Consider the following 15,015-nt stretch of genomic DNA (forward strand, 5'->3'; position numbering starts at 1 on the left):
CGCCTGAGGAGAGCCGATCCCAGAGGGGCCAGGGGCTGCGGAGCAGACCGGCCTCCCCCCGGTCTTTCATTGCATTTCTCACCCCCGCCCCCCGTACGAGATCAACTCTCGCCTGACTACAAGAGCGAGGCGCCGGCATTGTGGGGGAGGGAAGGGGTACAGCGGGAATTCTTCCAGAGCAAAAATGCCCTCCTCTCGGGAGGAGTCGGGAGAAACGGTATCCGCGGGCCGGGGGCTGCGGGAGGCACGGGCAACGGCACAACCCCGAGTGCCTGCCTCCATGTTGGGGAAACTCCGCCGCCCCGCTGAGCCCCGTGCTGCCCGGGCTTTCCCACGGCACTCCGCACACCCGCGATCCCGCCCGCCAGGTTCCCGCGCCCCTCAAGCCAGCCTTCCCCGGGGCCCGGATCAAACGCTCCATAACGCTCTCCTGTAACTCACTGGCGGGGGCTGCCTGGACTGTCCTAGTGCTGAATCCTCCCTGCGTGCTCAAGGTCTCTCTGTGAAGAGCTGCTATTTCAACATCATCGTCGTTACTAATTTTCAGCCGAAATTCGCTTTCTGCCTCGGGGAAGAATTTTTCTCTACTTTTGAAGAAATATTCCCCCCCCCAATACACACACACACTCTCCCAAAACAGTTCTCTGTTTTATTAAAGACCACACTTTTTAAAGTATTCAAGGGCACTTTTTTTGCATTTGTAACATCAAGCTTAATTAAGAATCCTTGGGTGACCTATTCACGATCCAATATTGTCACTTAAACTATTCTGTGGAAAACACTGAACTTAGCGCATGCAAGGACATCACAAACTACACAGCCTTCCAAGAGCTCAAACCCAGCACTTGAATTAAATAGCAGTGGAACTGAAAAAGCATTCTGGGAGCTGATGTGCAAATGAGCGCACCAAGCTTCCAACTTCCAAAATGCACTATTACATTAACACTTAAGGCCACACAGTGCCCTCAGCCTGTACACCGGATTTCTCCTGCTTTAGATAGGAACTGTTTGTCTACACTGCAGGCAAAATATTACCAGTAGCTTTTTATTACTGCATTACGTATGCACACACCCTGATATGAACATGTATTTTTAGAAATTTGAGGTTGTCTGAGTGGTAGCAATGCTGACGAACCCAACTCAAATACACCATATTATATAGATAATAAAGTGCTCACATTCTGTAAGTCTGTTTGTACGCCACAGGCACAAAAGTTGTACTCGCTACAGTGAAGAAAATAATTATATTTAAACATACTAGCCAGGCTGCATGCACACACACATAGAGCAGTTAAAGAATCTGGAATTTGCTTATCTTTCCTAGTGGCTTTGGTCAGTTGCGTGCCTTTCCCCCCGGTGGTTTATTAATTTGCTTTCTTTTAGTCCCCAGCCTCCTGACATGGTTCCTGCTTCCTATTTCAGTTCCCTCCTTGCCTGTTCTTTGTCTCTCCTCTAGGCAGGGGGAGGGGGGTCCTGCTGCTCTCACTGCACTTTCCTCAGAACTTTCTCCAGTTGCCATGGAATGTTCTGGTTTCAGCCTCCAGCCCTCCTGTTTCAAAGGCACCATCCAACACACCGTGCCTGCTTCTTTAGGTAAAAGATAAGTATTCACCCCAAAGCATGGCTGTTTCTTGGCAAGTGAAGACCCATTCACACTTGCCATAAAGACGCCAGATCAGTATGCTGGGAGCTCATATTCTGAGTACGTTGCTGGATGCTTGTTAAAGATGACCGCCAGCACATTGCACGCCCAAGCAAATCACAAGGAGACCAACATAGCCATTCGCCTTAGCTCCTCAGTACTCTGACATGGTAACGGCTGGATCTCTCCTAGCACTTCCACTCTCACTATACTGGCCTCCTCCACCTTATGGCTTCAGCAACACATTTAAAGGACCACTTCTTATAACTTGTTCTGGTCCCAAACTCACCCCATCTCAGAATAGGAGACTATCAAAGTAGTCATTCAACCAGCATTTGTTACAATGTAGCCAAGTTTTTTCTATTTGCAAATAAGCAGTTTGTGCCATACTGACACAAAAATTGGCTCATCAGTATAAACAGACTTGGAAGATGAAGTTCCCTAAATTTAATGTGATGACTAAATGTCATTTCCCTGTACTTAACTATGTAAGTATACAGGTATGATTACCTTTGAACTCATTTATCATCACAACTAGTTAGTTACTGTCTTAAGACAAAGTTCCAGATGATGTGAAAGAGAGTTTTAAATTTGAATTTAAAAATTTACATTTTCTGTATGCAGAATTTCCTCCCCTTTTCAGATTATTCCTAATCTATTTTCTCTGACATCTTCTGCACTGGGATCTGCTGAACTTCTTTTGAATTCACCTCTCTCTTAAATAAAGGCATTTTCCTCAGCTACTTCATTCAGCTTCTCACTATTTCCTGTCTCACTTCTGCTCACGGGAATTCCTGAGCTGTCCCTAAATGTTTTGCAGCTGTCTGGTCCCTCCTGAAGCACTTTGATTGGTATTTCAAAAGTATTAAAAATCCACTTTTGCTCTGAACATATGTGTACCATTTGGGACTGTACACTGTACATTGCTCACTTCACTGCAGATCAATTGCTACTGGCCTTACTCCGAAGTGCAGACCTTAAATTGGTCTGCAAATATAGCAGGTAACAAAAGACTGTGTTATAGTCGAATCTATTCAAATATATTTCGGTATATGTTAATTAGACTTGAGTCATACCTATTTCTTGAACATTCTCAACTCGTGCATCTGTGTAGGTCTTGAGGCTACTGAAATTTTTCAGAATAGTCTCCATCATTATACTCTGTAAGACGGTTAGTTAGTCACTATTTCACATGGATTATAGTATCAGCAAAGACATTTCTGCATAGCACTTGTGCCAGCTAATTCAGTCATATGAACCATTTCATTTTTATGTGTGTTCCACAGAAATACATAACATTGCGCATTTCATGGCACACTTGCAATTTCAGTGAGTAGCTGTCAGTTTTTCTGAGCTTTCATTGGAATTTTAATTAACTGCAACTGATCTAACAAGCAATTAATTCAGCATTCATTACTTGTTAGGTTGATTATTACTTAAATTTAGTTTTTTAAAGCTTGCTTAATTTTTTATTGGGAATCATCCCATGAGAACGCTAACCCTAGCAGCAAGGATTCTCAGACTTGGAGATAGCACAGTTTCCTCTGTAATCCAGGCATGGGTTAATGATTTGTCAGCTTTCTCCTCTAGAAGCAGACGAACAACTCTCTTGTTTAAAAATTCTCACAAAAACAACAGCAACTGCTAATAGGGAGGTATATGATGCTATGAAAAGTATGCAGAAAGAGTTATTTTAAAAAGGGAAAACTGCACTGTTTGCTTTTCTTCTTTTTGATCACTCTCCTCATTGCACTCATGCGCTGTGTAGCCCATCTGTTGCATGGCAGTCCACAACAAAGTCTGGGGAGCTGATGCTAAACTACAGAACTTTTATTGTTAAACTAATTTAACACAGTCTTGGAAGCCAACCTTCAATACTTAATCTCTCTTTTGTTCCCCTCATTTCTTCACTGTGCCCAGTTTAACTTACTCTAGGCTGCCTGGACCCAAAGCAACCTGAGCCATTTAAAACAAGATTGCCACATCAAGGATCTGATCAAAATGGGAATACAACCTAGGATTCCACCTAATCGACTCCCCATGAATTAGGTATCCATGCCTAGCTAAGCAAACCTGACAGACAACTTTCTCATATAAAACATACATTACAATACAATCCTAAATATGCAATGCAAGTAGTGAATGTGTGGTATTTACAGATTAATAGCTAAACTACTGTGCTGTCCTGAGAAGAACTTTTCCATAAATACCAACTAAACTGGCATAAAAAAGTTAATCCAGGAAGACAACTAAGAATGGATACATCTGTATTTCTTACAACATTCAAAAAATACACAACTTTCTGTTTATTGCCTCAAGAGTTAATGAAGATGTGAACTGCATCAACTTCCAGAGTTGCTTCACCTCAGGCAATCAGTATTATGATTCCATTGAAGACTCAGTACTACAGATCTAAAAAAAAATCTTACCTTTTGATAATGGGTTCTCAAAATCTTCCTCCAAACGGGTATGCGGCTGGCCCTTAGTCAGCTGGTTATAACCACCTTAAAAAGGTTCATCTCCTCTTCAGCATGAGCAGTACTTCCCTGAAGTATAATAGTAGGGTTAATTAGCAGCCAGTTCTCAAATTAAAGCACAATTCATGGAAAAAAAACAAAGGTAAGTTTGCAAAATTGTAAAAGAAAAAAAACCCACAGAAAAATCACCTTAAAATGAACAGATTCCCTATATGCCTTATCTTGCAGTTACCCTTTTAACATGAAGGAACTCTGGCAGGTTGGTTACAGTCCCATACCCATAATTCTTAAAATCATAAGTACTCAGGTCGAGGTTATCATTTGATACAGATTATTTTTCACTGGCCTGGTGATAATCGCTGAGAGGATATGAAATTTCAAGAGCCTTGCAATCATGATTGTATTTCCTCCCTGTCACCTCCCTCCCACTTTTTTAAATCCTGCAGAAATCTCCACCACTAAGCTAGAAATGTAGTCCCTAACAAGTCCACAAACACACATGTAGCATTAGCACAGCTGTTTGCCAGTATATTCTACAGCTTCTGTCATAAGGTGAATTGCCAAAACCACAAGTACTGTACTACCAGACTGGCTCCTAAGCTAAAATGACCTTCTCAGTGCACTGTGAATAGAGTTGATATCCACAAGTATTTGGCCGATGAAGTTGTTTATTAGAATAAAAAGGAGGAAAAGAAAAAAAGAATTAAAAAATACCTAACTAAGCGAGCATGCACTGCTTATTTTTAAGAAGGGTCTTTATGTGATTTTAATGATGCATACACTACACAAGTTATCACGATTAATTTCAAACTCTCAGTTTTCATACTCTTCTCAACATACTCAGTTTGCATCTCACCTGAGTAAAACTCTTACTCAACCTAAAATAATAGCTGTTTCAGAAAGAATTTCAGAATTTGGCCCATAATGAAGCAGCTTATTTAAAATTGGTAGTCTGACAGAAAACACACTAAATGCATTAACTACTCCACTCTCCTATTGCAGTGATCTACAGTTATCATACTCGCAGGGCAGTGCTATGGAAACATGAAAGTTTCAATCATTCTGCAGCAACTGCACATTCCTGTTGTGCAAAAATAAAACTGAGGCACAAGTAAAGGAAATGACTTGCTCAAAATCAATGAGTCAGCAGGAGTGGGGTGTGTAGAATATGTATTTCTGAAACCCATTTTTGCTACAGCCCTCCATCATTCAGATCTTGCTAATGAGGTATGTGCCATTTCAGTCACATTCCTGTCATTTCAGCTTGATGAAACACAAACTCCTGTTTTTTCCCAATCACTGATTCCACTGTGTCACGTTTCTTAATTGTTTGATGAGACAGCCTTTATTTCACATGCAGTTTTCCTGCATTTTCTAAACACCCTGTAGTATATTGCTTTCCTTACCTTATTAAAAATATTATTAGAAAAGTGCTTATGTTACATATTTTCAGTTTATCAGTTCTGACTGAATGACTACTTGATCATTTGTGCTTTTTTACTCCGTATTTGAATCTTTATTCAGTGTTGTCTGACATACTAGGCAGTTGGCCACCTGAGAGACTGACTCTGCAACTGTTGTGCAATTTAAAACCTTTGGAAATATACCCTCTCTTGCACTTCATCTAGATTTCCTAAACGGAATTCTCTCGATTTAAAAAACATACATATACGTCTTAAGAAAAAAATGGCAATTCACATATTCCATCTTCCATCAGCACCCACTATGAAGCTCAATTAATCTTTCGAGTAGATCTCAGTCTCTTGCATCTCCTTTCATTTTCTCTCAGGTTCCATTCAGGGCTTTTTCCTCTTCTGGCATTATATCAAATTTTCTATTAATGTTTTCCTTGATTTTTCCCTTCTCTGACTGACCTTTTTTTTTTTTTTTTTTAAAATAAACTTTTATCATTGGCTCTCCATTTTCTAGTTTTGAGTGCTGTCCCCAGAGGACATAATTTATCCATTCCCTATAACCCACCTTTCAGTCACTTTCCCAGTTCACCTAACTTCCCGTGGTCATAGCCATCCTGTTCTCCAAACGCCACATAACATGAAACACGTTTGTATTAAAAAATTCACAACAGTCATCACAGTAAATAATTAAACCCTATTCACAACCTGGAACCAACCTCCATTGAACAAGCCTTTCTGAAGCTTAAAAGAGGGTGCTGTTATACACTAATATGAACTACTTTAAATATTTTAACAACTTAGAAAGTGTTAATTTGGCTAGGAAAAAAAAATCAAATTACTATTTAAACTCTTACTCCCTTTAGGTCATTAAGGACAATACTCAACACTGAAAGAACTTTTAGGTGCCTAAATTCCTTAAAGGATCTTTGCTTGAGTAACTTGCTGGGAAAAAAGGATTTAAGATTATACACTGAGCAGTTGTGCGTTAAGAATACTATGAATACCTAAACGAGGAAAACAAAACCCACCTAGTAACTAATTTGCAAACCATTTGTTTTATTGACATCTTTGTTCATTCAGCCCACACTTGGAAAAACAATTTTTAGTTAGAGTCCGTATATGGGATTTCGAGTGAGTTTGTAAGAACAACTGTTACTGTTGCTAGCATCAAGTTCTGAAGTTAGCCAACATCTACTGCAAAAATAGAGGTGGTCTTAAACCCTGACTGAGCATTCAGAATTTGCGTTTTTCTCAGCGTTCTTCCTGTTACTAAAAGGGACCACAAACATGGACTGATTGTATGGCTGAATTCAGCTGAAGCATAAACCAGTCCAATTCCATCTGAAGTGGGTAGGAAAAAATTTATACCAGGACAAAATCTGCTACGTCCTCTGTTGAAAATGGGTATTGTTCACAAGGAATAATTAGAAAGCTATGAACAAATATACAGTGGTAGATGCATTTATATTTACACTAGCTTAGCTGAGCTAACATTACCAGGAATAGTAATCCCATTTTATTTGGGATTCTATTTCAGTAAGCTCTGTATAAACTTATATTAATGAGAGTTCCTACTATAAAGAGTTTACAACATTAAAGGCTGCTTTTTTGATTAAGATGAGACAAGAAGGAGAGGCAGAGGCACAAAGAGATAGCAAATAGCAGTGTGGTTTCCATCGCACTAGCACTCTCCTTTTTTTTTTCTTTTTACTGTAAGTTAAAGAAGACTTAATGATCCGTAACAATTCTATTACCAAAATTGTTATGAGGTTAGTTAAATTTTGTCAATCCTACAATTCTCAGAATCCTGTCTGAAGACATGGCAGGTGGTTCTGCAAACGTCATTAGAAACACTTCTACAGTATGGACCCAGAAGTGTGTATTTTTGTTTAAAAAATGTGTTAAGTTTTACATTTAGATACGTCACATAAAGACAGACTTTGTAATAAATCGAGACAGAAGAACCTTTCTGGAAAGGTTACTGAATATGGAGAATAAGGTTTCTACAAATGGTTCCAATTCAGACAAAATATGACAGGGAAACAAACTGGGAGACTCTAAAATCCTGAAAACTTATAAAAACGTATTTCCTTATGTCATAAAAATACTTTTTATTCCAAATCCAACTGTCTGGCTTCTTGTGATACTGTCAAAAGCTGGAGATACTCGGCTCTTTAAAGTTTGAAAGGGCCATTAAAAAAAAAATCCTTTATCTATTTAATTAGCCTGCATTCAATGGACAGTTACAGATGTCCCTTGGGCAAAGCGGTATGGCCTGGGCTCAGCTGAAAGGAGCCGTGAGAAAGCTTCAGTATGGAAGCCCTGGTTTATATAGCATCAGCTAAAGCAAGCTCTCCCACGAGCAGTGTAGCAGCTCTACCCGATTCAGCAGGGCTGTGGAATACGTATGCACATCTACACACCTGGTGATGAGCAGTACTGCAAGTGGACTACAGGGAAGACCGGAGCAGAGGCAGATCTCCGCGTAGGCAGATCTCCGCTTCTCTGGTCGAAGCGCCAGGTCCAGTTTAACCACAGGGAGAGACACACGCAACCTCCCCTGACGGGCAGCGCGTGCCCCCGCCTCCATACGCAGGCCCACGCACACACCTGCGAGCCACCCTGCCTCACCACGCAACCGTCTTCCCGCTCATGGCCACACCTCGCGCACGTTTTCTCTCAGACGAACACCCAGAGCCTCAGCCTCACGCCGGCTGCCACGCTCGCGCCCAGCGCCACAACGCCAGCGCCTCTCTCACAGATGAGCACCTCAGCCCCCCCGAGCCTCTCAGCAGCTCCCTCGCACGTGGCAGGCTCATGCTGATGCCTACACCCCACCGCTGCCTCAGCCTCGCGCTCTCGTACACACACACGTATCGCACCCTCGCGCTCTCTTTTCCCGGCGCCGCGTCCCGCCGCACCCTTCCCCTCAGACCGCTGCTCGCTGCTCTGAGGCGGCGCGAGGGCTGCGGCGGCCGCGCAGGGGGCGCTGCAGCGCCTCCGGCCGGGTCGGTGCGCGGGCCCGCTGGCGCGCGCCGCGGGCTCTTTCCCGCCTGCCGCTGAGGCGCGCGCCCGCCGCTTCTCGCGAGCGTTGGCCTCGCTCCCGCGAGAGGCCGCTGTGCGCCTGCGCGCTGCCGCGCCGGGGCGGGCCTGCAGAGGGGCCCTGCGGTGGTGGCTGCCGGCCGGGGCCGGCGTCGGGACCTGCTGCCGGGATGAGCGGCACGCTGGCCAAGATCGCGGAGATCGAGGCTGAGGTAGCGCGTCGGCCTTCTCCCCGGTCGGGGGTGGGCCAGGCGCGAAGCGCCAGGCGGGGCGGCCGCGGGGCCACTCCGTGAGGCGATGGCGGGGCCCTGCCGGCGCCGCGCGGGAGCCGAGGGGTGGTGCGGCCCGGCAGAGCCTCCGGTGGTGAGTCCTCGGTTCCGTGCTCTTGCAGATGGCCCGGACGCAGAAGAACAAGGCCACCGCTCACCACCTGGGGCTGCTGAAGGCCCGCCTGGCCAAGCTGCGCCGGGAGCTCATCACCCCCAAGGGAGGCGGCGGCGGCGGCCCTGGGGAAGGTGCGTTGTTCTGCGGGAAGGCTACGGCCGCCTCGGCGGCCTCTGCAGAAGTGGCCGCTCCTCCCTGCTGAGGTGCGGGGTGTGTCACGGAAATCGATCTGTTGGGGGTGGCTCTTGTCCACTTAAATCGTTACAGACTGTCCGCTGAAAAAATCGGGCCTTCTCTCCCTCTTGTCCTTCCCGGTGCAGGACCTTAGCCGTGGTTTGTGGCCCTTTCTAGGGCTTTGGGGTGGAGCCCTTGTTGAAGCGTAAATGAAAGGACTTCTGCGTTTTGGCTAATACAGTCTTGTATTTGCAGAGGTTTTAGGGGTTTAACGTGAAGAAGGATCTTGCAGGAGCCACCTGTCTTTATATATATAAAGGTGTGAATTGTGTAAGCCGCAGTGCTTAAAGGGAATGGTTGCCTACACCCAAGTCAGGTATAGCCCACTGGGAAGCCTTGCAGCCTACGCTTTATTGACAGGTACATGCCATGGAGTGTTATACGGACAAACTGGTGCAAGTCAATATAGATTGTGAACTCTCTGTTTCATACTCTCATCCTCCTTGTAGGGAAGCTTACCTGGCTTTCACTCAGGCAATGTTAACAGTAATAGCGGGACTGCTGTCCAGAACCTTAGAAGATAGAAAACGTTGATCTTTAAACAAATATTTTTGCTCCTTACTTGCAGGTTTTGATGTTGCAAAGACAGGTGATGCCCGAATTGGGTTTGTGGGTTTTCCATCAGTGGGGAAATCTACTCTTCTAAGTAATCTTGCTGGTGTATACTCTGAAGTGGCAGCATATGAATTCACTACGCTAACTACCGTGCCTGGAGTCATTAGATACAAAGGAGCAAAGATACAGGTGAGATCTTTTTGTGTCTGTGAGGATAAGACTATATATATAGATGTAATGGTGGTATGGCTGAATGGTCGAGCCTGACATTAGCAGTGACATGTAGAAGTGCTTGAGAATACATTGGAAATGTTTCCATGAGGTACTAATTTTACCCTGCTTTCCACTTTGCTCTGGGGAGAAATGCCTGTGGTAGTTCTTATATTCTCTATGAGATGATCTCTTCCATTGGAGCAGTAGGGCACCAGGGATAATACAATATATAAGAATCAAAGGGGAAACAATTTTGCCGTATTCTATTCAGATTTGCAGTAGAGTCAGCTGGTTTAGGAGAAAGGTAAAAGTAGGATTTATTTTCTCCATGAAGAAAAATATTTTTCTCATGAGTTACTTTCCTTCCTCTGAACAAATAGTTACTTGATCTCCCAGGAATTATTGAAGGTGCCAAGGATGGTAAAGGCAGAGGACGGCAAGTCATTGCAGGTGAGTATGTTAGAGCTGGAGGCAGCATCCTATCGCTGGTTCAGTTAGTACAACTTATGAGAATGAAGGGTTGAATCACCATTTCTGATGTCTTTAAAAAGCTGAATTGTATGCTGGAATTGAGCTGCCTGATGTGAAGCAGTAGCCATTTTCATTTTGTTCTGTTTTCAGTTCTGGCTTTATGCATTTACTGAGTTCGTGCTCTGCGTTGACACTGCAGTGAAAGTATATTACCAATTTTGAAGGCAGATGTGATCCCATATTAAACAAGGCTGCTGTCTTCATTTCTTTACCTAGCTTATTGTCATCATTCTGGGCTCTGAATGTAGACAGGAAGGAAGGTTTTTCCAGCCTCTGTGATTCTTAACAACATGTAAGGATCTGTCTATCAGTGGTGCTCGGCCGGCACTACAAACTTCAGTCTTATACTGGAATTTAAAAATAAGCCATGTACTGGCCTTCAGGGATTTAATATTGTCATGAAGTCCACTGAGCCATATTTTGTGTTGCTTTGTCTCAGATTGTGTGAGCGCACTTTTTTGAGAGATGACTTTCTTTTTCTGATTCTTAGTTGCTCGAACCTGTAATCTCATTCTGATTGTTCTGGATGTGCTGAAACCCCTTGGTCACAAGAAAATCATTGAGAATGAACTGGAGGGATTTGGAATTCGTCTGAATAGTAAGCCCCCCAATATCGGCTTTAAAAAAAAGGATAAAGGAGGCATTAACCTTACAGCCACAGTAAGTTGGAAGTTTTCTTTAACCAAAAAAAAAAAAAATCGCTTGACGAAAGAGGCATTTGCAGTGAATGGTGTGCCTGGGACCATTCCTATGCTCTGAATTCTTTCGAAGCTGAACTGCTGTGCAGTGCTGTAGTCAGTTACTTTTCTTGGAGGCCATCCATACCTGCCCTAGGAGCCCACCACCTCCCCACCCCCAAATCAGAGGCTTGGTTGCTTTCCCACAATTACAAGTTCCGAGGGCCAAAGGAGAGTGTGCAAAAACTGCCTCTCGCTTGGTGGCTACAGCATTCTTCTGGAGAAGATTGCTCAGAGTTCCAGGCCTTGCAACCTGGACTATTCCTCATTTCCCATTTACCACTGAATCTTAAAAGTGTAGAAATAGCCAGAGATACCAAAAATCAGAACTCTGCTCTGGGATCTGGGTACCTAACGTGTAGTTGGCTGGGCACTGAACTAGGAGATACGTATTTGTATTGCAACTGGTCCCAGTCAGGAAACACTACTACTGTCTGACTGCAGCTATCAGTGGGGCATTAATGTAAATAAAGCTGTTACGATTTAAATCTTTTTTCCCTCTCCTGAGGCTAACTATGGTAAAATCATACTCAAGTCCAATAACTTACAATGCAGCTATTATTTCTACTAATCTATATGCAGCGATTGCTAGGTGATAGTGTTATTAATTGTAATACTTGATTTGACTGTAAACTCTTCCATTCCTTAATACTGTGTCTACATTCAGTGTCCTCAGAGTGAGCTGGATACTGAAACAGTGAAGAGCATCTTAGCAGAGTATAAAATTCACAATGCTGATGTCACACTGCGCAGCGACGCCACTGCTGATGACCTAATTGATGTTGTTGAAGGGAACAGGTACTGTTGGGACTGTGGGTTTGGCATACTTGCAATTTATATTCCAAAGAAAAGAATCACCTCTGAGGTTTGCTTCCCACAGAAGCTAAGCTAGCGATGTGGTATCAACAAGTGCTGTTTAGCACCTTACTGTCCTTTTAAAAAATGAAGCTTTTTCGAAGGTAGCAGTGTATTGCTGCTAGGCTGCTGTAACAGTATTTACTTCTCTTTGCAGGGTTTACATCCCATGCATTTATGTCCTAAATAAAATTGATCAGATTTCCATTGAGGAACTGGATATTATTTACAAAGTACCCCACTGTGTACCAATATCTGCTCATCATCGCTGGAACTTTGATGATCTGCTGGAGAAAATTTGGGACTACTTGAAGCTAGTACGAATGTGAGTCCCGATTGCTGCCTTCTGTGGAATTAAGTGTAAGGCTGAGACTGAAGAATGTCTCACAAATGGATGGATGATGATTATTTTATAATGGTTTTCTACTAGCATAGAACTCTAGCTTTCAAATGATGATGCCTTTTGTCACTGAAGTATGTTTAATCTGTAAATCGGAGATTGTGCTCCTCTTGTCTGTTGTGTGATGGACAGGGTTTCCTAACAGTTACAAGTGCTGTGTTTTGAACTTTTTGTAGGGGAATTAAACAAGGACCTTGTGAAATCAAGTCCAAAATGAGTTTTAAAAAATTCCCGAAAACATGGACTTCTGGTCAAATTTAGTGCAAAGTTATGAATTTTAGAGGTACCTCTTTTCAGTCTGTCACGAGTGACATGCATTCAGCTCTCTTAACAGAACTGAATTTAGTTCTTCATCTAGCCTTTCAGATACTTTTACTATAAATTATTACACGTTTACCTCATACTACTAATGCATGTCGTTGGATGAATCATATTAATACTCATAATGCAGTAATTGTAATCTTCTAAACAAGTATCTATCTTCTTGTGACAATATAAAATCTACTGTAAAAAGGGATTTAGTATGTCTAGGTATCTGGGCTGTAGACTTTGTCAGTTTTTTCCCTAATATACGTTGAGTTTTTCACAGAAAAAAAATCACAAATCAGAATCAGAATACTGTAGATGTTCTTCTCCATCAACTATTCCTGTTTTGTCTTCTTTTAAGCAACTACAGAAAACTCACTAGGGATAAACCCTTGCAGTTACAAGGGAGAACCTGCTGCAGCCATTGGCTATCCAGAATAATTTTCAGCTTAAGAATACCAAACAATTTACAGAATATCTATTTCACCACTAAAATAGTGGAACTCCACACAAGCACCTAGGATGACAGTGCAAATAACCTATGAAATCTCATGATGAGTTGACAGAGAAGAGGAGGTTTTGGTATTGACCGACTGTTGCATCTGCATTACAGCTACACCAAACCTAAAGGGCAGCTCCCGGACTACACCTCTCCTGTGGTACTACCTTACTGCAAGACCACAGTGGAGGATTTTTGCATGAAGATCCACAAAAACCTCATTAAAGACTTTAAATAGTAAGTATTATTGTAAAAGAATGATTTATAGAGAATAGAAAATAATCTGCCTCCTGGTATATTCTCTTGTAAACTAGAAGGGAAAACAGGGTTTGATTTTTTTGGTGTTGGATGGAATAGATCTCCTGATGACAATTAAACCTAATACTTAAATTAACTATATTTGATGTTCCTATGCTCTTTCCTGGATAAATTTCCTCTATGGGAAAATGTTTTTCTTTATATTTGAAAGTAGTGCTAGATGCAGCAAGATGGACCATTGTCATCCTGTATGCACAAGTATTTTGGATGACTTCATACTTTGTTTTGATCTGCTTGTACTCTGGTTCACACAGACCACTCATCCAGGTACTTACAGAATAAAAATAGCTCTTAAGCATTGCTCTCTGTATTAGCTTTGTGACAGAAATAGCTATTGTTCTGCTGTTTGCATATTATACTTCTAAGCCTTTTAAATTTGCTTTTTCTTCTCCTTTCAGTGCGCTGGTCTGGGGTTCGTCTGTTAAACACAACCCTCAAAAAGTTGGTAAAGACCATACTCTTGAAGATGAGGATGTTATTCAGATTGTGAAGAAATAAAGTTGTTCTGACGTGGTTTGCCACTGTGCCTGAAATTTGTCATTAGTTGTAAGTGGCAAAGAACAGGCCATTTCTATCAAACCTATAGCAAATGGGTATTGGTTTTTTGTGGTAGTACCTTACTGCATGGTAAAACTGATGTTTCTGGCCAAGGTGCACTGCAATGTCCCATTCTAGCAGAACTTACAGATGAGAGACTCATGTTAAGTGACTTTCACAAGGGCAAAATCTTAGAAGGAAGCTTTGATGCCTGGGATAATTTTCTGCTGCATGTACATGTCTTTCCAAATTGGAAAAAAGTTCACACATCAGGAATTATTTTGTTCTAGATTAGAACAAAACATGAAAAGCAGAGGCTGGAGAACCCTATCTTATGAAACAGTGGTAGAGGACACAGAGTTCTAGCTCTGGCTGCCTCAATCTGAAATGTTCTTGTTTGGATACTTCAAGGTTATTAATAGCCCTGCAGTTGTGGAAAAGATGGTGGGTTCTGCTCACGAGCAGTCACTTTTTCAGTTGTTTACGTGAGGGGAAGTAAACTAGATGCTTGTGTTCTACTGTGTTAGTGACTGGAAGCTTTTAAGTTTTCTTAAAAGAATTTCCTGCTTAGTTTAGAGAAGTCAAATAAGTTGCACAAGAGAAGCAGGCTGCTCTAAAAGCAGTGGTTCTATTGCTTTTTAATAGAAATGAATAAAGTTAGAGCTCTAACATGAGCAAAAATCTTATCAAATGCGTTAGCCTCTAGCATTTGCTCTCCTACAAAAAGGAAGTAGAGGTGTTTACTTAAGTGTGTCAGAAGTGCTCCCTCATATGTTACTACGCATATAATAACAGAAGTACAGTAATTTCAGACACCCATTCAAGTGCTAAATAGTGATTGCTATGGAGCCTGGTAAGAAAGCATTTTCC

At 42.4% G+C, this 15,015-nt stretch overlaps 1 protein-coding gene across 3 annotated transcripts; it reads left to right on the top strand.

The window, feature by feature from the left end:
* Positions 1-8,660: 8,660 nt before the first annotated feature.
* Positions 8,661-14,122, top strand: DRG1 (developmentally regulated GTP binding protein 1). 3 transcript variants are annotated; one of them, XM_075167397.1, is made up of 10 exons: positions 8,663-8,788; positions 8,968-9,091; positions 9,763-9,938; positions 10,343-10,412; positions 10,984-11,153; positions 11,898-12,028; positions 12,243-12,410; positions 13,405-13,527; positions 13,760-13,875; positions 14,007-14,122. In XM_075167397.1, exons 1-10 carry the CDS (start codon positions 8,747-8,749, stop codon positions 14,096-14,098), a joined length of 1,212 nt encoding a protein of 403 aa, XP_075023498.1. In that variant the 5' UTR covers positions 8,663-8,746; the 3' UTR covers positions 14,099-14,122. The 3 variants fall into 3 exon arrangements, with proteins under 3 accessions (XP_075023501.1, XP_075023498.1, XP_075023500.1); XM_075167399.1 differs by having other exon boundaries at positions 13,763-13,875; XM_075167400.1 differs by lacking the exon at positions 13,760-13,875 and having other exon boundaries at positions 8,661-8,788.
* The last annotated feature ends 893 nt before the right edge of the window (positions 14,123-15,015 follow it).

Source organism: Calonectris borealis, chromosome 18 (assembly GCF_964195595.1).
Source record: "Calonectris borealis chromosome 18, bCalBor7.hap1.2, whole genome shotgun sequence".
Taxonomy (NCBI): Eukaryota; Metazoa; Chordata; class Aves; order Procellariiformes; family Procellariidae; genus Calonectris; species Calonectris borealis.